The sequence below is a fragment of the Pezoporus flaviventris genome, unplaced genomic scaffold (genome assembly GCF_033815535.1).
Source record: "Pezoporus flaviventris isolate CSIRO_AGI_PZ_B2104156 unplaced genomic scaffold, CSIRO_AGI_Pfla_v1 ptg000036l, whole genome shotgun sequence".
Taxonomy (NCBI): domain Eukaryota; kingdom Metazoa; phylum Chordata; class Aves; order Psittaciformes; family Psittacidae; genus Pezoporus; species Pezoporus flaviventris.
This window is the reverse complement of record NW_026892584.1, coordinates 12,649,193-12,670,982: the sequence shown is the minus strand read 5'-3', so window position 1 is coordinate 12,670,982 and position 21,790 is coordinate 12,649,193. Positions and strand designations below refer to the sequence as shown.

Below are 21,790 nucleotides of genomic sequence, written 5' to 3'. Positions count from 1 at the left end.
TGAATGTGGCTGTAGCAAGCATCAAGTCTGCAGTTGCTTCTCAAAGTCAGGCAGTTTAACTTTCTGGCATTGGCAGAACGTCAGCCTTTGGGGAAGGATGTGAAGTAACTGGCTACAACAAAGTGCTGGTGACAGAAATTATCCTTCATGTGAGCTGAGCTTTCTCCATCCTCCAAGTGCAGGACTGTCTCCAACTATCCTTACTCCAAACCTTGTTCTCAAACAGAACATTGCTCTCGAATCTAAGAGGACTCTCAAAAATCCTTTTGTTTTGGTTTGTCCTCAGTATTTTCCTTTTCTTCTAATAGCCCCTCATCTCCCTCAACAATTTGGCTACGTGTTGTTCAGCTTCATGCACAAGAGATAGATCAGTCAGTTGTCACATGATCCAAAGTCACTCCCACCCTCTCTTCTCTGCTTGGGCCTCCATAATGAAGTCTCTGACTTTACTGAGCTTATCTGTGGTTTTGGCTTCTACGTGGACCCCTTTGCTGAATCTATACTGCTGACTCATTCAGACCCACTGCTGCTTGTTTCCGTATTCTTGCCTCTGACCTACTTACTGCCATGGGTCAGTGCCTTGCTCCCCAGTGGACTTGGTCTTCATTGAACTGCTCCCTCACATGTGCCGTCTCTGGTCTCTGTGGTGTTAGAACACACTGTTCAATATTTGTCACCTCCTTTTTTTTCTTAGGATCTGCTGCTTAATTCCATTGCTCATCCTTTGTCTTCAAATACATGACATTTCCCCCAGTTACAGTTCTGGGCATTATTTCTTCCAGTCCCAAGACTACTGATCTTCGTGTTACTTCACTGGTTTTCACCCTTGATTTTTTCTTAGCCCTTTTTCCCAGTGCTGGGACTGCCTTGTCTGTCAGCAGTAGCAGACAAGTATCAATATTTAATCCTCTGCTCTTGTGCAATATACAGAGCAGACAATGTGTGTCCAACTGCAGCTTGCCTTTGCAGCTGTATCCCCTCCTATTTCCACCTTCTGGCTTACCAGCAGACCTCTTTGGAGTCCCAGCCCTAGATCATGGCCTAGCCACCTTCTGCTTCACAGGCTTCATAGGAACAGCTGTCCTCAGCCTGTCAGTGAGCCCTTAACTACAAAACCTGTACTTCATCTCCTTAGTCTGTCAGACTTTGACACCCTCAGCCAAGCAATATTACGGGGAGAAGGGATCTGGTCCCAATTTATGCAAACTTGTGTCACTTGTTTTTGGCCAGAACATCACTCAAATGTCTCAGTCCTTACTGCTGCACTCTTTGCATCACAGATGAGCCACATTTCCAAGGCTTGCTATTTACAAGTTGTCATTTCTCACTGTCTATCAAAGAGCTGCCTCCTGACTCTGATGATGACAGCCTGCAAGACTTTCATGTTAGATTTCCAGATAAACCAGCCTTCCTCAAATACATACCATGTGTTCCATGCTGCTCCTATCCACTTTTGGGACCTGTTACGCACGAAGCTCCTGTCTTTTGTGCAATAACACAGAGGGGAAAAGAAAGTCACAAACTATTTTTACTTTTAAGTTGGTTTGCAGAAAATGAAGCCTGTGAACTCACAAATCAAACAGTTGCAAGCTAAGGATTGATTCCTGCCATGGAGAAAATCAGAATTCTGAGCAGAATCTTGGGGGACAGATGTTGGCCCGGGAAAGATTTCTGACTTTTGCTTGGCAGAAGAAAACCAGTGAGTGCTGTGAGCACTGCAATGTCTCTATCGCAGACTTCTTTCTGCGAGTGCTTGAAGCATCGTATAATGCGGGTGGCAACGTGTGACACCTCTGCCCTCTGTCGGTCCGAACGCTCAGAACACCTGCCCCTCTGTGCCCAGAGACTCTGCAACTATTTTATACATATTTATATACATATATGTAGAAAAAATCTTCCTCGGGACAGTGTAGACATCCGGATCTGAATTAGGTCCCTGGTCCCAGCGATGCAGACATCTGCATGATTACAAGTCTGTCAGAAACAAGAGGAACAGTCTCTATAGGAATGCAAAAAAATACTGTACAGGCTTATATAAAATCACATTTAAAATGACTTGGCAAGTCATTTTGAGGCTAAGTAGGTGGCTAGTATAGCCTTGAAAAAGTGTGAAGTACTGCCAATAGAGAGCAGTTCTGCACCCCAGTGTTGTCTTCTTTTACTCATTTGTGGTAAAGTGTCTGAATACCCACAAATTCATACTTTGGAGTTAGCACAGGAGTGACAGATGGTGTATACATCTATATGGTAACGAATCTTAGCTTATTTTGTATCACAGGAATATACCAGTTCCCTGAGGGGGAAGATGGTTGCAGAGCCATTCCCCAGATCTTGCATCCCGCTACCAAAGTCAAACAAACCTGATTTAGCACTAAGATAGTCATTGCACACTGTCATCATATGCAGACACTTAAAGCAGACACTTAAAGCACCACTATTTAGTAGCATCAGATGGTGGCATTAACGAACTGGGCCAAAAAAGAGGAGGAAATGCGTCTTCTACTGACTGAGTCTTTCCAAGGTGATCAGTAATTAACAGTTTAAAGAATTTGTTTTGTTAACTTCAATCATGATTTCAGAAGTGTGTGCTATAGAGATCCCAGTATCTTCATCTCCTGAGTGCTGTATCTGTATCTTAATTTTTTTGCTGACAACAAGTTGCAAACCATCATTAGAATCCCGCTCAGCCACATCAACTCTTAACCTCAGTACTTGGCTGGGGTTGTCCCATTCCAGCTCCTGCAGTGTCCTGCCATTGCAAATAGGCACCTTTGCTTCTTGTATCAATGTTAGCTACATGGAAGACCATATTTGAACATAATAAAAGAGTGGGGGGAAAGGGTCTATTTGGGTAAAGCTGAGGAAATAAATACTTTATAAAATTTCAAGCCTCTGCTGGTGCAATCAAAATACACTGAACATCCAACTCCAGATCATATTTACAATATCATCTTGGTTCTTCTTTTTCCAGTTCAGATGCTGTGGAGTCTCCAACTACACTGACTGGTTTGAAGTGTACAACACAACCCGGGTGCCGGACTCCTGCTGCTTAGAATTCAGTGAGAACTGTGGGCTCCACTCCCCAGGGACCTGGTGGAAAGCGGTGAGTAACTCTCCAGCAGCAGCTCAGCAGCTGCCTTGCAACCCAGGTAAAGGGCAGGCACCTGGGCATTTGCAGGGCTAAACAGATGGTAAGGTATGATGTACCCTTCCTCATCTTTAATCAAGTGCTTTCAGAAGGCTTATGTTGAGCTGCGGCTTTTGACCTCCAATGAAACTGATTTAATTACTTTCACAGGCTTTCCTTTCAGTAGGCTCTAAGCTGTTGTTTCACATCACAGACTTGGACCTGCCAACAGTGATCACAAGCACAGTCTAGCAGATCTAGCTAGTAAATTACAGGATTGTCCTTTTTAATGTCCCATCTACTGGAATCAGGCAGAGATAAAGGCAAATGGCTCATCCACACATGCAGAGCACAAGCCCTGGAGCTGCAGCCACAGCTTATCATGGCCCAGGCAGTAGGGAGGCAAGAGGACTCTGTGACCCTGCAGTGCTCTGCTCCTGCCAGGAACCCCAGTTCAGGGGCTTCCACTGCACAGCAGGCAGGAGGGAATTGTGTCACTGAATTGCCAGCAGCACTCTTTTTTACAGTGAGTTTCTGCACTTGCCTGTAATCAAATTCGATACTCCATGGGATAATTTCTGTACAATGTCTTCAGCAAAATTCTTCCATAGCAGATAGAGCCTAAATTCTTCTCTGAAATTAGCTCAGCAATTCTTTGTGCTAATTACATGTAGTGCAATTACCCAGGAGGGGTGTGGAGTAAGGCCATCTGATGAAGTGAAATTATAAGGAAGTTTTGCTGGTTCTAAAGGTTTGTGAAGAAGATGAGTAAAGCTTTCTTGGCCACTTTCTAGAGATTTCATATATATGGATTTTCACTGGCACAGGCTTACTTCCAACCAAACAGGGCTCCCTTCTACCTCTTACATAGATCCAGGTTATATTTTTAATTTAAGAACTTAAAAAATTCTTCTATTTTATTTGGGGTATGAAGATGATCAGTGCAGGTCAACACCATGTCTTCTGGGGAGCATTAATAAGTTTTCCTTTAGCATATACGTATGTTAAAGCCACTAACTTAAGTCTGAATGATTCTTGGCCATGTACATTTACAAGACAGAGGGCACAATTCTTGTACAAGGTTGTCTTACAGATATTATTTGTTCTTTACACATTATTTAAAGAAAGGTTTCACTTGGATCAAGTCAACCCTCCCCAAAACTGGGCCAGGAACATGAGGTTACAGTTACTGCAGAATTTAAAGCAGGAAGAAATACTCGAGGAGAGCCCATACTGCAATTTGAAATTATAGGAAATTGTACAAAATGGGCCTGTGTGCAGCAGCAGTATCAAGCTCTCACTTGATTATACACATATCTATAGAAAATTCTGTTTTTCTGAAACATGGAGAAACTGAAAGGCTCATTCTGAAGTTCTACTGCTTCTGGTTGGTTTTTAGAGGGCAAAGTGGGCTCAAATCCACTGCTTGGTTGTTTGTTTGTTTTTTTTTAATTACTGGCCTAATTTATACAGAGCAGTGCTCATGCGGCATTTTAGAGGTGCACTTTTTTATGTCATTAGAATGAGTACTCTATATCCAAACTCAACCCAGAAATACATGGTAGTTGCTCCAACACCAAAATGATAACCCAGACCTACCTAGCAGCTTAGTCTGATCTGGCTCTTTCCTGGCTGTATTCCCAGGAGAGTAGAACTGTGCATTTATGGCTAATACAATATTCTTTTGTGTTTTGTTTTTTTCCAGCCATGCTACGAAACAGTGAAAATATGGCTCCAGGAAAACTTACTAGCAGTGGGTATCTTTGGATTGTGCACAGCTATGGTACAGGTACAGTTTAATATCAGTCAGATTTCAAATCCTAGTTAACTGTAACTAAAGATTGGTATACTCTGCCCAAGCCTGATTTAGTAATTCCAAATTTTGCATAATACTACTGTAAAACTCTGCAAGATTTAGGTCTTTTATGTTTTAATTTAGCTAAAATACTGTGCGCAAAGTACAGAACTAGGAATACTGCACACATTTTCTGCTTTATGAGAAACTTACAAAAAGCAGACACTTTACCAAGTGGTTTATCTAAAGCTTAGGCTAGATTCAGTGGAGAGATAGTCCCTGCCTTCCAAAGACAGACGTGTAGTCAGAGTAGGGTGAATTGCCTTTTAGGGTACCTGTATTTGTCCAGTAATTCTCCAGAGGGGACCATCCACTTAGGCTAAATATCTACCTTTAAGAGAGCCTGAAAATAGACTTAAGTCTTCAACCCCATTCTCAGTCTTAGGGTGAGTTACAAGCTGCGATGCTGGTACTATTACTCAATCTTGCCAATAGAAACATCTTCCTTTTCTATTAATTGCAGGGAAATGGGGTAGGTAAGATGGGCATAGCCTTGCCCATCAGATTTTTGACCTGCAGTTATTTCCAGCATAACTTTGATCAGAGAAGAATCAGTTATGAGTCAGTGTAGTACCTTGTCTCGTACTCTTACGTACCCGTGTCTTTATACCAGCTTGCCATGGTTGCGGACATTGTGCAGCCCCAGTGGCACAAACCTTAGCCTGAGGGTACACAGGTGAAAGCTGTGCTGGAGCTCAGGCTGTACATCAGCCTTGCATTTATGTGCCCAAGGTCCCATTCCTGAATGCAGTGAAGACGGGGCTTTAGTTTCTGGCTCCGCCTCCCTCACACTCAATGCATAAGCAGAAAGGAAGGATGGCATTGCTAAGCTAATTAATATCCTGTAATTCCAGGTGAACATGGGGGTTTTGTGCGTGTGTAATTTTGTGTGGTATATCACTAGCAGCAACAAGGGAGAGCCTGGGATCAAAATGCCACTTGTTCCCAATAATGTCAGATGAGGCAAAATGGCATATATCTTACTCTTTCATGTGTCATATATTGGCTACAACTTATTAATGCAAACACCTGACTCCTCATAGGCTCAAATTCAGTAGTTTTGAGTTTTGTTTTCCAGTACAGTAAGCAGGTATGCTTACAAAAACAGATAAGCACAACAAGATCATGTGGCAGAGAGACAATGTAAGACTGTTGTTAATATATTACCATACTTTAAGAAACAGCTGTTGAGCATCTATCCAGCATTTAGGGAGTCTTTAAAAGATATATTAAAGGCCCAGCAGCCTATGTCAGCCTTCTCATTGACTTTGATTATATTTAGGTTAATTTAAGAGAATACAGAATTTTGACAGAAAGCCATCACTAGTTTGCACAGGAGAAAACACTTCAAATAATTTTAAAATGCTAATTTATATTCCTAGAATATGCTGGGAAGTACAGAGAAAACACCTTAGAACACTATAGATTTTTAGCCTGTCTTTTAACTATGTGATCAAATCTAACTGATGACAAAAGTTTTGATGCACTGTCATCTAAAATGAATTGGGCTCCCTCTGTTGTTGATGTTACACTGATGTTCTGGCCCCAAGCATGTGACAGCTTTTGTTTTTCATGTTAAGAGTTAGAATTATACCCAGTGACAACTTGGAGGACATACAGCACACATGACGGAAGAATCTTCTTTAGTCATGCATGCTTGAACCCATAAAACAAATTCAGCCACCAAGGTTTTATTACGCATCTGTCATTGAAGGTGTTCCTTTGCTAGGAAGTAGAAGGCAATACGCAGGGAATATCCTCAAAAGGCATGTGGTTACTATAAAACAGCACTCTAAAGCCTAGCAGTCTCATTTCACTGTGGAAGAAAGGGAAGTGAAGGTGGTTAACAGCTTTATTACCATTTCTTTATTTATAAAGTAGTATGTGTGTTATTCATGTACTCTTTCAAAATACTCATTAAGAGGTACTACAATTTATACAAAGACTAAATCTGAAGTGGTCAAATTAAATGCTTAAAATACAATTCATAGAAAAAACATCCCCTGGCAAACCTTTATTTCAATGACAATTTTTTATAGTGGGGTTGCAAAAGAATAGTAAAAACTACTTAGTACATTCACATAAATGCTTCAACTGAAAGGAATATATGACACTATTCCACATCCATTTCTGATGAAGTAATCTACCAGAGGTGGCACAGCAGGTCAGCATTTGGGCTCGGAGAAGAACTACTACCTCCCTGCTGCTTCTCTTGAATAGGCTTAATAGAAAAAGACACATACATTGTTGATGAGGCATTGATGGTTATGATTAATGCATGGACAGTCTCCAGTGATTTCCCCATAGAGACCTATGCACACATACACTTGGAAAAGTACAGTAAACCACAGCATCCTTTGGGTCAGGAATGAATCTCATTGTCTTTCAAAGCAATAGCTACAGAGATAACCACACAGCCCCACAGCTGTGGGTTGCTATTATAAAATAATTTTGAGGGAAAGTCATCCAAACAGTTCTTTTCAATATACCTCTCTTCCCAGTAACTGGAGGCTGCTGTTCATGGAGAAAACAGCTCTCCCATGCTTTCATTGTTCATTCTGTAAACCAGCAATACAGGTAAGGACAAAAGGCAGACAGAAACTAGGAAGAGAACAAAGGACATGAACTGGTAGGAAAAGCAGTATGTGATGTGTCTGCCTGTGTGTGAACAAAGCCAGTGTAGGCACATTTGCCTCTCCCTTTTTTTTTCCATTTCAATAAATAGTGGTGGGGTTTTTGCTTACTGAAAAACAACTGTGTTTTTTTTTTCTCTTAGATTCTTGGACTCACCTTTGCAATGACCATGTATTGTCAGGTGGTCAAGGCAGACACCTACTGTGCATAGATGCCGTTTCCACCCTTTCTGCTCCTCCTCCAAAGGACACAGGAGAAATCTCCTTCATGCTCATCTATCTGACCTTCCCCCCCCCCCCCCCCCCCCTTTGTACTATAAACTGTGTATAATGCTATCTTTCTGAAGATTTTGTGAATCATCCCACTTCACTGAAGGACGAAGAAAAGAAAAAGTCAGTACTTGAACTGGTGCAGGTAAGAAGGAGCCTTGTCTTTAAACAGAAGAAAACTCCCAGGAGCAATGGTTTCTTTTCCATGGCCTGTGGCAAGGCAAAGGAGGCTTCTTATGAGGGGCTGATCTGCAAACCCATGGTAGGAAGATTTCAGTAAGGCAACCTCTGTGAAACCCTCCAGGTTGTTTTCCCACATCCCATGGTCTGGAAGAAAGGGCATAGAAAATGAGTGTTCTTCAGCAAGAAGGTACAAGTAGCTAGCACAGAATGCAATTGTAATTTTACTACAGATTGCATACAGCTAAAACGTCAAGATCAAGCAGCCCTGCCTCCAAGTTTCTCAAGATGATTTTGTAGCCAGGAGAGGATCATCTTCAGAAATATGTTATTTTAAAGGAGTATTTTTAATCTTTTGTGCTGCAAAGTTGGGCTTTTAATCAGGATCTGTACAGTGAGATCTGGCTGTTAAGGGAAAACAATATTGGACATTATCTCACTTATTAATCGCCAGTGGCATATAGATGGTTGACTGTATATGTAATATATATTACATTCATATATATATATGTTCTGAAAGGAGGTAAAAATACCCAGCATCTAACCTCAGAAAGAGGAAACCTTTCTATCCCATTTTACATTCCAACTGAAATAACTGACTATTATTTCTTGTAGGAGGCACTATCACTTATACCTCTGGGAAACAAGTAATTACTTTCAGCTGTATCTTCATTTCAGTAAACAACTTGTGAGTGGGCTCTGTCATTCTACTATGGTTTTATTTTTTATCATCCCTGTTGCAAGTTAGTCTGCCAGAAAATATCACTCATTTCCACACTTGAAGATCCATACAAAGCTGTCAGCTGCTCCTTCCCTGAACGTCACCATTTCATTAATTTATTTTGGGATATCATCATCTGCAGGTATGACAGAGTTTGCCTTGCTGAAGAAAAATCTTTTTGCACATTGCTCATTTTTGAGAGTTATTAAAACTACAGATGTTTTTATGCTGAGGAATTTTTTTCCCCCTCAGCTGCATGCTTGCAACAGCCAAGACACATCAGTCTCTGTTGGAACTGGGGTCACCTCTCAGTTCTGTTTTTCAGACCCATCTCCCTCTGCCTGACTGTTGGCTAGAATTTACCCCACATTTTCTGGAACTTGCAGAAATTGAAATCATAACTTTCCTTAGCCAGGAAACAGCCACCAATTGTCCAATTTCCCCACCCATTGGTAACTGAAGTAATTTATGTAGTACCCTTATGTGCACACCTTGTAGTGATGAGGTTAAGAATCAGATGTTTCCTGTTGTTCAAACACATAACTCCCCATCAGCAAGCAACCCCAGATAATACACAGGTTGATGCTAAGCACTCAGGGAAGGAGCACAGCAGGGAACAGGCAAACAGAGGAATGCAACTGGCCCACTCCTTGCAGCCAGCCTCCAAGGACCATTCGGCCATTGACAACAGACCAGAGAGACAATCATGGTGCCCTGTCTTCCCAGAAAGCTCAGTACAGCCATTCCTACTGTGACAGACTAGAAGCATCCATCAAATTTAGGAAAAACAAAGTTACCCTGTACCTTTAGTGCTTACAACTGCAGGTCTCAGCTGTGAGTAACATTTTGCTTCCTTTGATTTAAAGGCAATTTCCAGCAGTAAGCTGAACTTGCAAAGGCCCAGACTATTCTCCATGACACCTGTAACTAAATCTTTCCTGGACCTGCAACATTGACAAATACTACTCTCACTGCTTAAGTTTTGGGATATTTTTTTCCTCTTTGCTGATTTCCTGCAGTGTTTTCACCCTCAGGCATGAACTACTCAATGTTTTGTGGGAAAGTGCTTTGGAGAGTCTGGTGTGTGAAACAGCAAGTATCTTCCAAGATCGTTACCCTCCACCTTTATGCATGGTGCCTATCTGTAGCATCAGGCATTTAGCTGTGCAGGCTGACCTGAAAGTAATGCATTACTTGTATGTGTTTTATGTGGCTTAACAATCACTCACTATCACAGCTACCTCACCACCACTAAAGGATTTTACTGACATGTTCATAAGCCTTGAGAAATATTAATGCACCTCAATCCGAGACAAAGGTTAAACTGAGTAGGCCACACACAGGCACCCTGTACGTCAACACAGGAGACCTACTCTTGGCATTACAGCCACCATAGTCTCAATGCTCTCTGCTTTCTGAGCCCAGGCTGACCTGTGAACAGGCCTGCTCTTTGAAAGATGCTGTAAGTTCGATCCTTCCCTCTCTCCCACTCTGTTCCTTTCTTACCTGCATGGACACGATTCCAGGTTAGATGCATCATTAGTTCTTGCCATAGTTTAAAGTTCATACACACAAGTGCTCCTGCTGACAGCTCAGTTTTCCCCACTGAAAAACAGCACAACAGAGTGATAAATGTGTTAATAAAACATTGGTTTTTAAGAAAGATAAAAGGTAGAAAAGTCTATTTGTAGTGATCCCTGCCATTAAAAATTAAGAGACAGGAGGCTGATGATGGCTCAGTTGAGAAGAGCAAACCATTGTGCAGCAGAGCTGCCACAGAGGGTAACTCTTGTCAATTTGCCTGATGGTGGTGTAGGGAAGAGAGAGATCATAACGCCTCATCCTGTGAGTCTCCCAGTAATTTGTGCTGAGGTCTTAGACTGCCAGGCTTCAGGTAAACCTACAGAAGAAACGAGAACCAGAGACTGAAGACAAGTCACGCTTTGTGGTTCCCTCTAATAATTTTCCACAGTTCAGGCGTCTTTATAAAATATACTACCTTGGTTTTCAAAAACATGTATCTATAGGCAGTAAAAGCAACACTCACTTTGTAAATTGCAGTCACTGCAGCAGAAACATGGCACTAACTGCTGAAAAGAAAGGAAAAAAACTCAGATCACACATTGCTGCTAATAATTCATTTTTTAAACACTACCAACTGACACTGCCAACTGAGATGCTACTGCAAATTGTTTATAATTTGAACTGGCCTATTTTCTATATTTAATGTTATTATCTCTCTTCACCCAGGCCAAACAAACGTTATGGTGCTTACAGCACAATCCAACTTCAAACCTGGGAACATACTGCACATAACAAGCTTCAGATTTACCATATTTTGATTTTTAAAAGCATTGTAGCTTTGCTTTGCTGACAGGGTCAGAACATTTTGGAATATGTAACAGCAACAATCTTTTTTTAAAACCAAACAAGATAGTTCCATATTATGCATAAAACTTCATGTTGAACTGGTTCATTATAACTAAATACCCTGTAATACATAATACCCATTCAAAAGGCTGCTTATACTGTATGTAATGCACAGCAACACCGAAGTCATTCCAATTGCTTCCATTAGTGTCTTGTCACTTTTAGTAAAGTGTTTTATGTTATTTCCACTTCTTATCTTTAAACATGAAGGAGGACTCAGTACATTTAAATGAAAGAACCAAAGGCAACAAAGACATTGAAGGAGAGCACTCCTAAGTAATACTCCTTGCTCTTTCTGCTTAATAACAAGATGTGAAGACACAGTGTGCATGGCTGGACCTACTGAATAGAGCAACATCAGAATTTAGCTTTTAGATTCAGTCCAATATATTTTTGGCTTATTGCCTTCACAATTATGGTAATACATATACATATATACATTTAGTAGAATATGCTTTAATTTCCTTTATGGTAACTGTTGGTAGCAGCCAAATCTTATCGCTTGTACAAATGAATTATTTAGCTCCAGATCTTACAGTGCACAATCACTGAAATTCACTCCATTTTCTGTTCTATGAATACTTCTTTGTTCCTCTCCCTCAAATAATCTAAACTTATGAAGGTTTATTCTACCATTTAATAATTACCATTTAAATGCAGCATTGTATGATTTATAATTCAGAGTGGAAGAAACTGCACAGAAGCTTCAAAAAAATGTTTATCTTGCACCAGCAGTACGGCTGCTACGTGAATCCATGCAAAGCCCTCACTTCTCACAATACCTATGAATCTGTCACATCTTTTACATCTTTTGGTATATGTGACTCCTGGCTGCCACTTCCCATTCATAGATAGGGAAGGAGGTGGTTGGCATGGAGAAAGTTGAAGCCTTTCACTTACCCCTTAGCTTCATTCTTGTGCTATAAATGTGGCACCAAAGGTAAGCAACAGAAACCAGCAGTTGATTGTGGCATTTATTAACTTTATTAACTTTGTCTGCAAGGATTCTTGCGAAACATGAATGTCATACATACTGAGTTAGACAATTCACAGAAGGAAACAAGTCAGGACTTGCCATGGGAAATTTTGTTTGGATTCTGTTGTGAATTCTCCTAGATTGTCACCACAGCGGGCAGGGCTCCTCAGTTCTTTGCATTTTGTCGCTGCAACTACAATGATACAGTTTTGTGCATTCATATTAAGAACAACATTTAAAATATACATTTTATTTTTTAAAAGTTATTAAATATTATTTAAAGTTTACAACAGAACGTCTTTTGTATTCTTTATAATCAACTATACTACAAGCTATACAGTGAGTATATACATACCCAAAGATGTGTGTGCAAGCGCACACACACACAGTGAACACAATTAAACAAAAATAAAGACAGCATATTGCTTTTTTCTAATTTATCATTACCTCCCTTTGATTTGGCCAACCCATCCTTAAATAATAATAACAAAAAATAAGTATTTAAGTGGCTTACCCATTCCCAGGTAAATTTACACTCCTTTCTGTTTCCTCTTTAGGGAAACCCGAAATGATGTGGCAGTTGGTAACAGTTTAGAAAATACTGGGAGATCAGGTTTACAGTGAAACTAATAACCTTCAGTTTAAAACTTGCCACTAATTTTGTGTCGTGGTTTAAGCTCTGAACTTCAGACTTCTCTCTTCCTGAGGTAGCTGCTTAGAATCAGAAAGTGCATAGAAACAGCTGAGAAAATTAACACCAGACTGCGTTCAAATGGAACCGCTAGGTTCCTACTATGTCAGATCAGGTCTGATTTGTCAGGTATCTTGTGTGATGTCATGTCTAACGCTACATTTTTCAATACAATTTATTGCTCCCTCCTGGTCAAACAGCTTTGCAAGTGAATTTGCCTGTAAACTGGGCACATTCTGACCACCACCACAGGCATATTACTGAAAGTGTGAGGGTAGAAGCAGCCTGAAAGTGAAGACCCAGAAATTTTAGAGGTTGTTGCAGGAAACCTAATAAAGGATAACCCCAACCTTTGGTGGAAGTTTCTTACACCTCCCTCAATTCACTAGGCACATTTATATTACTTGATTTTTCTTCATCCCATTGTGTACCATTAGATGCTCTCATTAACCCTATCTATCTTTAATCCCTTTCTGATTCTGTGAACCTTTCCATTTCAGTCTAACACTGTAGCAGTGGACTTTACAATTTCATCATGAAGCATTTCTAATATGGATTTTAACATGTTGCTTTTCAATTTGATGTATTCACCATTGGTTCTTATACTTCAGGAATGCTAGCTTAATGATTCTTGCAGAAATATACCGGCATAGAGCAGCTGTATTACCTTTACAGCCTAATTTTTCTTTCCACTAAAGCTTAAGCCTGGGCAATAGAGTATGCTATTGATTTTAAAGATCCCATTGTTTCCAAGCCCCGAGCCCAGCGTACCTTCCCCCAGCATCTATCCTAGTTCAGTTGTCTTTGCTTTTTGGTCTACATGTTGGCACAGACAGAGGTGTTTCTATTTTAATTAACAACTAGGCTAGTATTTCATCTGACATCCTGCTATTTTTCTCAGACGTACTTAACACAACCTGGGTATATCAGGCTTAGCTAATTATACTGGCTGAGTAATACAAAGCACTTTCTGTCTGCATGACGATAATTTTTAAAAAGACTCAAGGGTAACCTAAGAAACCTCACCCAAATTTCTGTCTTAATGCATCAGAGCGCAAAATGCAGAACCCTGTGTTTCTTACCTTCCCGTGTGCTAAAAATCACAAATAATGACTCTATCATGATTAACTCACCCAGTGAGTGCAATTTGAAAAGGCTGTTTTTCTGAAATTCCATCAGCTGCCTATGTAGGTCATTTTACCCTAGGCCTTGCTTCTCTCTCCCTCCTCCCAGTAAAAACATTTCCCCATAGAAATACTGTATGTTATTCTGTTCACTAGGAGTAATGGGGTTTGTTGACCTGGAAGAACAGGTTAGTTTACACTCTTCCCTCCATCAGCCAGACAGAAAGCATTCACTACCAAATCTCCACCAGTGCATGTCAGACAGCTACACAGAGGGCCTGGAAGTCATCTTGTAGTGCATGGATTTTTAATGAAGAAATGGCTGAGGGGTTAAACTGGTTTCTCAAACAACTCCCTAGTATCTTTTATGAAGAAATTGTTTAGGCAGAACATTTTGTTGCTACAGAGTTGTTTCACAGAGACTTCCCTGTATTTCTGGGAATAACTTAAAAGGATGGGGTCCTTACCCACTATAAGCCTCCTCTAACACTCCCCTGGCACTGCTGTTACAGAATATGATTCAAATCACAGCCAACAAAATAAAACTATATAAATCTATATAAAACGAAGTACAGCATCAAAAAACAAAAACAAACCCAACCCGTTAATGGGTATTGTTTATGTGTTTATTTTTCCATATGAACACAGTGATGAGTTTCAGGTGCGAGGCATTCATCCTGAAGATACTAAGACTTACTATAGAAATAAAGGTATTTCAGGAACTGGTTTGTGAAAGTCTATTCAGATGCACCTCATCATTTCCCTTCTCCATAAATTCCTTTCCATGGATATGAAGCTTAAGCTCATTGCTGCTCCATCCCTTCCACCTCTACTGTACCATTTAAATCTGCTGTTCTGCATTCAAGGGTATGTGGTTAATCAAGGACCCTTCTGCCAAATGCGGAGGGGATTATGTTATTTGTATTTTCTAACTTCAAGTGCCCAAAGATAGATACCTCACATGTCTTTATAAAGTTCAAGTTTGATTCTGAGTTAAGGAGACTACTGTCCCTACATAGCAGAGATAAGTGATACAACCAAGTAATTCATGTCAGCCTAGTTATGGACCTAACTAATACCTAAATCTGAACTGTTTTTGCAGTCCCCAGAGGCAAGCCTGCGGATGGCTAGATGAGCTCTGCTCTCAAGCAGGACTGTCACTAGTTCAGCATTCTCCAGCAACTAATGCTGCAGGGATGATTTGTTTTTTTCCTTTAACCCAATTTACCTTTGAAACTTGTTCAGTGTTACTGCGTCATCCGCAGATGCAATTAACTGATTCTGATATCTCAGCTTGGATAATAAGCACATAGAATATTGAGCTAAAAATGCCTCAGCCTAGAAATTTTGTCCTGTGACAGCCTGACTGAGAAAACATCCACAAAAAAAACCCACAAACAAAAAAAAACACACCCAAAAAAACAGCTTGGGGGGGGGGAGGGCAGGAAGGGTTGTCAGTTCTTAGTTTTTTCATTCTCAGGCTCTTATTTCTCAAGGAATTAGACCCTCCCCCCCAAGGGAGTTACAGCTGTTTACAAACTCAATTATGATGAAGCATTTGCAAGTACTCCAGGAAAAGAGCACTTCACCAGGATGCTGCTTCTAGTGCTTTCTTAGAACCCCTCCTCTCACTCTGTGAGCCTTTACCAGATCGCTTATGAAAGTCACAGTCACTAAAAGCTCCTTTCTGATCCTCAGAGCACCACACAGCCCTCATCCCTCCCCACCAACAGCCACTCTCTTTGCACCTGTATTAATTTCATTTGAAAGTCACCTTGGTATGAGGCTGCATGGAGCTACAAACGCAGGTACTTGAGAAAATTCTTCATGCTGCAAGCTCAGCTGCAGAAACCTGACACACAGATATGTTGGAAAGAGAAACAGGAATAGTTCCCCTAGAAGCCAGAGGTGCTTTGACTATTCCCCCTGGTCAGCAGCTAAGCTATGCTACTTGTTCTTAACAACAGAGATGTCTCAAAACCTCATGGTTGAAAATACTCCTACTTTAGAGGGAAGAACAGAAATTGTGAACTCAGACCTGTGCACAACTGAAGGAATTATGGATTTGCAAATGCTAACACAAGAGAATACATGGAATGAATTGATGTGTCATATAATTACCAACTCACTTCCCCTAAACAAAATAACTCACCAGCTTGGAAGTACAGCTTGTTGTCATGGAACTTGCTTTATATGTGGCGCTAATAAAAATTGAAGTTTTAAGTTTTAAATCTCCTTCCTGTGAAGTCCGTGCATGAAAGTTCTTCCCTATTAAACACCTTCTTGTATCCAGCTCTGCACCACAGCTGGTTGCCCTGACACAGTACAGTCTTCATTTTCAAAAGGTCCTTTGAAATAAGTGTTCACAGGTTTAAAAGAAGAATTATCACTTGAGAAACTGGCACAATTAAAAGCTTGCTGAAAATCACACTCTCTTGTTCCTGATGGAATCAAGAATTGACGTACATTCAAAAATCTATGTACGTATGTTCTTCTCAGAACTAGTATATTCCAATGCAAGCAATCTTTCTATGGATGACAAAGGACTCCAGTTTATCCAGAATTCTGCAGTAGGAAAGTGGTTAAGAAAAGCAAAATTAAAAAAGGTATAAAAAAACATAGATGAAAAATATGGGAGAATGCTGGAAATGGACAAGAGACCTGGGCAAACAGCACCTGAGCAGACTTTTTCCCCACTGTAAAGTACAAAAATACAGCAGTAGCATACCATGAAATATGTGTCAGCTCATTCACAACAGACACAGTGTTCTTTTAGGAAGACACTCCCTGAAATGAATCAAGGCTTCAGTGTGTATAAATTTTCTCTATAAACTGTCCCTGTGTTTTAATAGCATGGGAGAGGGGTGGGGAGTGAGTCCTGTGTAGATGGTGGTTCCCTCACTTCTAGCACTACAGCAGCCCTTCCCTGTAGCATGCTGTGATTCAGATCTGTATGATAAAAGCTGTGATGCCCACAGCCAGGGCAGTCAGTCCAGCCCTTCAAAATAGTCTTCATCTTACTACCCTCAGCAGCCATACAGGTAACTTCCTACCAGAGAAACTGCAGCGGATACTGTCACCAGGAGAAGGGGGTGAGGGGATTATCACCAACCCCATCTAGTGTATACAAGATTAAAGATAGGCATATACATGTTCAGTGCAATCTGTTTACCTCTTTTTCCTTGACCCTGCTTTCATCCTGCCCTCTCCAGACTGCAATCCCATCTACTCCCCTTCTAAGTGCTGCAGGTTCACAGAGATACTGAAGGACACTGGAATACTCAGAAGACAGTTACAAGCAGTACACAAACGATTTCTCTTACATCCTCCAACCTTCAGTACTTTCACCCTCACAGGAGACAGAGAGCAGTGGGGGTGAATTTATGTGTAATTTAAAAGTTACTGAAAATTCTGTGACATTTGAGAGAACTCGGCATGTTGCAGCTAATGCGACAGTGGTCATATGGAGCACCTCCTGCAAGTGAAAAACTTCATCAGTTTTTCACTGAGGTGCAGAACATCAATGCAATTACACAGAACATAAAGGTGTTCAGCTACACTACCAGATCTAGTACCCAACAACTGGTGCCTTATTTGCACAAGCAGCTCTGATGAAATATAAACAGAAATTCATGAAAACACTGCCATTCTCAGTGCTGACAATGAAAGCTTGTTTCATTTTCATTTTAATTTAGTGGGTTTTCACTGAAAATTAAAGATTCCCTGGGAGCTTCCTAATATAAAGTTGCAAATTAAACTGAAATTGAGATAATTCCCAGAAATGTGTACACACATTCGAGTAAAACAACTCAAAGTCCAGACACCTTTCATACTTCTAAGTTCTGATATAAATAAAAAAAGCAATCTCCAATAATGAAAACATTTTCAAGCCTTTCCATTTGCCTGAAGACACCCCAGAACGTATCACATGATGTCTACACTATCATTGCACTAGGACTACTCAGATCTCTATCATCCTGAACCAGAAGCACCACAGAATTTCAGAAAGGAGTCTCAAAAAAGCCAGTCTTTTTCAAATTTCCTCTGTCTGCCTTGTGGAGAGCGCACATCAGAAGCCTCAACTTAATTTTCACTTCAGTATTTTCAAATCGACACATTTGCTTGCTTGAAAGCCTAAGCAAGATCTCTGTTCAGGCAGGAAAGTTGCTCAGCTCTGCAACTCTTGTTTTTCAGGTCTGTGTAAAATTGTTCCTGTGGCTACAATATAATAAGAAATGAAAACCCACCAAGAATGAGTGTACAGATGTACACACAAGGAATTTTAGCCCCAGGAATGAAAGTAGATTTGCAGTAGGCAAGAATGCACTATAGTTTCAGTTATGTCTTCAGTGCAATTTTTGAAGCAGACAGTATGATTCCCCAGGGAAATTGCACAACCACAATGCCTAGCATATTTAAAGATTGTCATTCTGGGCTTTTAAATCCAGCTCTATGTTTTCATTAATCCACTGAGCTGCCAGCCAATCTCACACTGGCAGGCTCACTTGCTCTCTAACAATAGAAGCTTATTAAATATTAAGGACTTGCTTAATCTTAAGTACTTCTGTTTGACTGAGAAATCCTAAACAGCACACAGAGATAAACATTTTTCCACTAAAAATATATACATACATATACACAGTGGTATTAGATAAAGGCAAATGTCCCCACACTAGCAAATTGTGTAATAAATCCATTCATTTTAAAGCAGCCCATGTGTCCCCACAGCTACATTCTTTCCAACTTGTCTAGACCCAGGGTTCACAGGCTTACCTCTGAAGGACAAAAGCTCACTTTTCTCCTGCTTTGAAATGTCAGCTTAGCAATTAGAAAGATGCGCACAGCAGGATTCATGCTATTCGGGTAATACCGATGGGACACACTACAGGTACAGACCCTTGCTTAAAGGTAACAGGACCAATAGCATGTCCGATATTTCATCTCTGCTACTTCCATTGCATCATTGAAAAAAATTCTGCCAACATAGCTTTTGATTAAAAATTAGGCTAACTAAAATGCAAAAATGCATAGGATGGATGCAGTATCCAGTACAAGATTTTCCGAAAAATCATTTTTCACCTAACAGGAAAGGGGGAGGCATCTAGTCAGCTGGATTACTTCCTCTTGTCTTTCAGCTGGTTCACTTCAGATGTAGCACAACTCAAGGTGAAGAGGAAAGCTTTTAGCTAAGATTTTTAAGCTTTTCAAACTCTTAAGGTGTTCCACTGGACCCCACAGGAAGGCAGGGAACACCGTGAGCAGCAAGCGAGAGTCCTCTTTGGAATCTCTCCTGTGGAAAGGGGCCAGGAGTACCCACAAAGGATGCTGAAACACCACTTGCCTCTTAGAAGATCTGTAGTGCAAGCAGTCCTCCTGCCCTTTAAAGCAGTCCTGTAAGCTCATAGGGTATGTGGCTTGCTATGCTGCCTGAGGAACTAAGACCTTCCCAGATTAGATAATTCTTTTATCTATCTTCTTTCTCTGTGCCTCTCTCTCCAACCCAAATTTGCTACTACAGCCAGACCCACTCTGCCAGACCCACTACTGCCAGACCCACTCTGTTACCGTTTGGATGTATTTGGCTAGAGGTTTAGCTGAGGCTGAGCCTCACATTTCCCTGATGCATGTCATCTACAGGCCCATCAGTACAGGGTAATTCATTATTCATGTTTGAGTACCACAATTCACACTTCATAAAAACAAGTACTGCAGGTACTGCAGTCAAGTAAGGAAGCACTGAGGGCTAGAAAACACTGAAGGCTTTAAACCCCTTGGAAGGATTAACACTATAGCATGCAGAATTATGCAAATCATTTTGAACTGCAAGTCAATCCCTTTATTAACAGGAGATTACAACAATCACAGCATTTGGTAGCATTTGCACATACACAAACCGTGTATTAACTCCTACATGTGCAAAATTCAATTCACTGATATTCTGCAGTGTACTTTTCCCACTGTGCCCAAGCTTTTTACCTGTAAGAATGTACCTCAGACTTAAATTTCCACACCTGTCCTGAATTACTGCAGAGCATGGCCCTGCACAAGAGCCCAGAGGAATGCAGTTTCTGCATTTACCCAGAACCTTATGAATCTTTGTCCTTCTTCCACTAGTGGCCCACATGACCACCCCAGGAAAATGGTGAGGTCTGCAAAGTGACTAGTTTAAAACAAGCCAACAATACTCAAATTCTGTTGTAAGACCTACAGGCCAGTCCCTGAAACTAATGCAGATTTGGTAATAAAATAATCTTCCATTTATCAGTTCTTTTGTATGTACATGAGCTTAGTTCATGCTTTGTTCCATACTGAACAGCTATTTTGTAAGAATGGTCTTTAGAAATGCTCACTATACGTGCTTGCAAATGCTTCTTTATGCAGAATTAACAAAAAACAAAACACATAATAATTTTAAGGACAAAACAACTAAGGTGCAAAATAGTTTAACAAAAGCCAAATGTGTTATTGTGGTAAGCACAGGAAGAAATTATTCCAAAAATGTGCAGAACTATTCACGAGATGTTAAATAAAAATAAGTGGTTCAGCTTCTTTTGAAATAAACTCTTTTATAATCTCCTCTCTTGATAGGTAAGACAAGTTTGCCTTGCCATAAATTCTATTCCAATAGTAATGGCAAAAGGATTAGACTTATCAGGACACAGATAATTCTGAAACTAAACCAAATATCCTTCCTCAGGGTGATGCACATTTGAGGGGCTACTTACAAAATACTGCCTTTCAGCTGAGCATCACAAGTTTTACTGTCTGACAGAAAGCAAAGCTTTACAGTGAAAGAAAAGCACTGCACAGAGAGATGCCATTAGAGAACACAGAGGGCTTACCGGGTGCTGCTTACTTTCGGCGCTGTGTTGCCAGGCCACTCCAATACAATCAGAAATTCAAAAACATTTTCATGTGCCATTATCTTCCTGCTTTGTTACCAGCTGCAGCCAGTCTGGGTGACATCTCCCCATCATCATCATGAAGAAAATGCCCAAATTTAAGTGCCTAACACCTGCACTGTAGAATGCGTCTCGCTAAGCAAAGCTTTCATTATTTGGAGTTTGCTCTGAAATTAGAAGTAAATTCTTTCAGATACAACCACTTACTTCCACACAAGCCCCAAGTAAGTTATTTGATGCCGCCAGTGGAAATACCTTAAAAAGCAAAAGGGTAGTATTAAAAAAGTAGCATTATCAATAAAAACTGGCTATACACCTTCACAGCATAGTTCTGTCCTCAGAATTGTGCTCATTTTCATCGTTCAGAACCACCATCTACTCTGCCCTTCCAAACAATGGTTTTGTAGGCAGAACAGGTGAAAGGCACTATTACTTCTTTTGATTCCTCCCCTTCTCACTGAGTCAACACAACTACAGGAGATGAGGCAGGATTATGTTTTCGTTTGAGATCATTAAGAGAGCTGCAATCAGGCTGCAGCTGCACTGCTAAATTCCGTTTTAATTATAAACAACAAAAATCCTAGAAAACAAATGGGCTGCCAGACATGCAAATACATCAGTGACAAAATAGGGCCTGTGGAGTCTTTAAGCAAGGATGATGCCTGAACACCAACAGCTCTCGAACTCGGGGGGGGGGGGGGGGGAGAAACTGAAAAAACAAAGCTTTAACTTACAAAGAAAATGACTTGGAAATGAAAGCTGAGCAGCAGCTTGACTCAGACATCACACAGACACAGAGACTACACAGTTACTATCAAAGGAGAGAAGTATATGCTATATCCCCTGCAGTGTGCATGGAAGCAAGATTAAAAACCACAAGG

General features: G+C 40.6%; 1 protein-coding gene and 1 long non-coding RNA gene across 9 annotated transcripts in view; one reads left to right on the top strand and one right to left on the bottom strand.

Moving 5' to 3' along the window:
* The window catches only part of TSPAN4 (tetraspanin 4), a 488,804-nt gene extending 480,044 nt beyond the window's left edge, over nucleotides 1-8,760 (top strand). For all 8 annotated transcript variants that reach the window (XM_061463177.1, XM_061463179.1, XM_061463178.1 and 5 more), the window contains 3 exons: nucleotides 2,972-3,103; nucleotides 4,833-4,916; nucleotides 7,759-8,760. In XM_061463177.1, coding sequence (XP_061319161.1) covers nucleotides 2,972-3,103; nucleotides 4,833-4,916; nucleotides 7,759-7,827 — 285 coding nt within the window. In that variant the 3' untranslated portion in view covers nucleotides 7,828-8,760. The remainder of the gene's footprint in view (nucleotides 1-2,971; nucleotides 3,104-4,832; nucleotides 4,917-7,758) is intronic.
* LOC133274252 (uncharacterized) lies at nucleotides 7,915-19,534 on the bottom strand. Its single transcript, XR_009745083.1, has 2 exons — nucleotides 18,781-19,534; nucleotides 7,915-12,385 (listed from the first exon to the last, which is right to left on the bottom strand). It is a non-coding gene; the product is annotated as an uncharacterized LOC133274252 (long non-coding RNA).
* Between the last annotated feature and the right edge of the window lie 2,256 nt (nucleotides 19,535-21,790).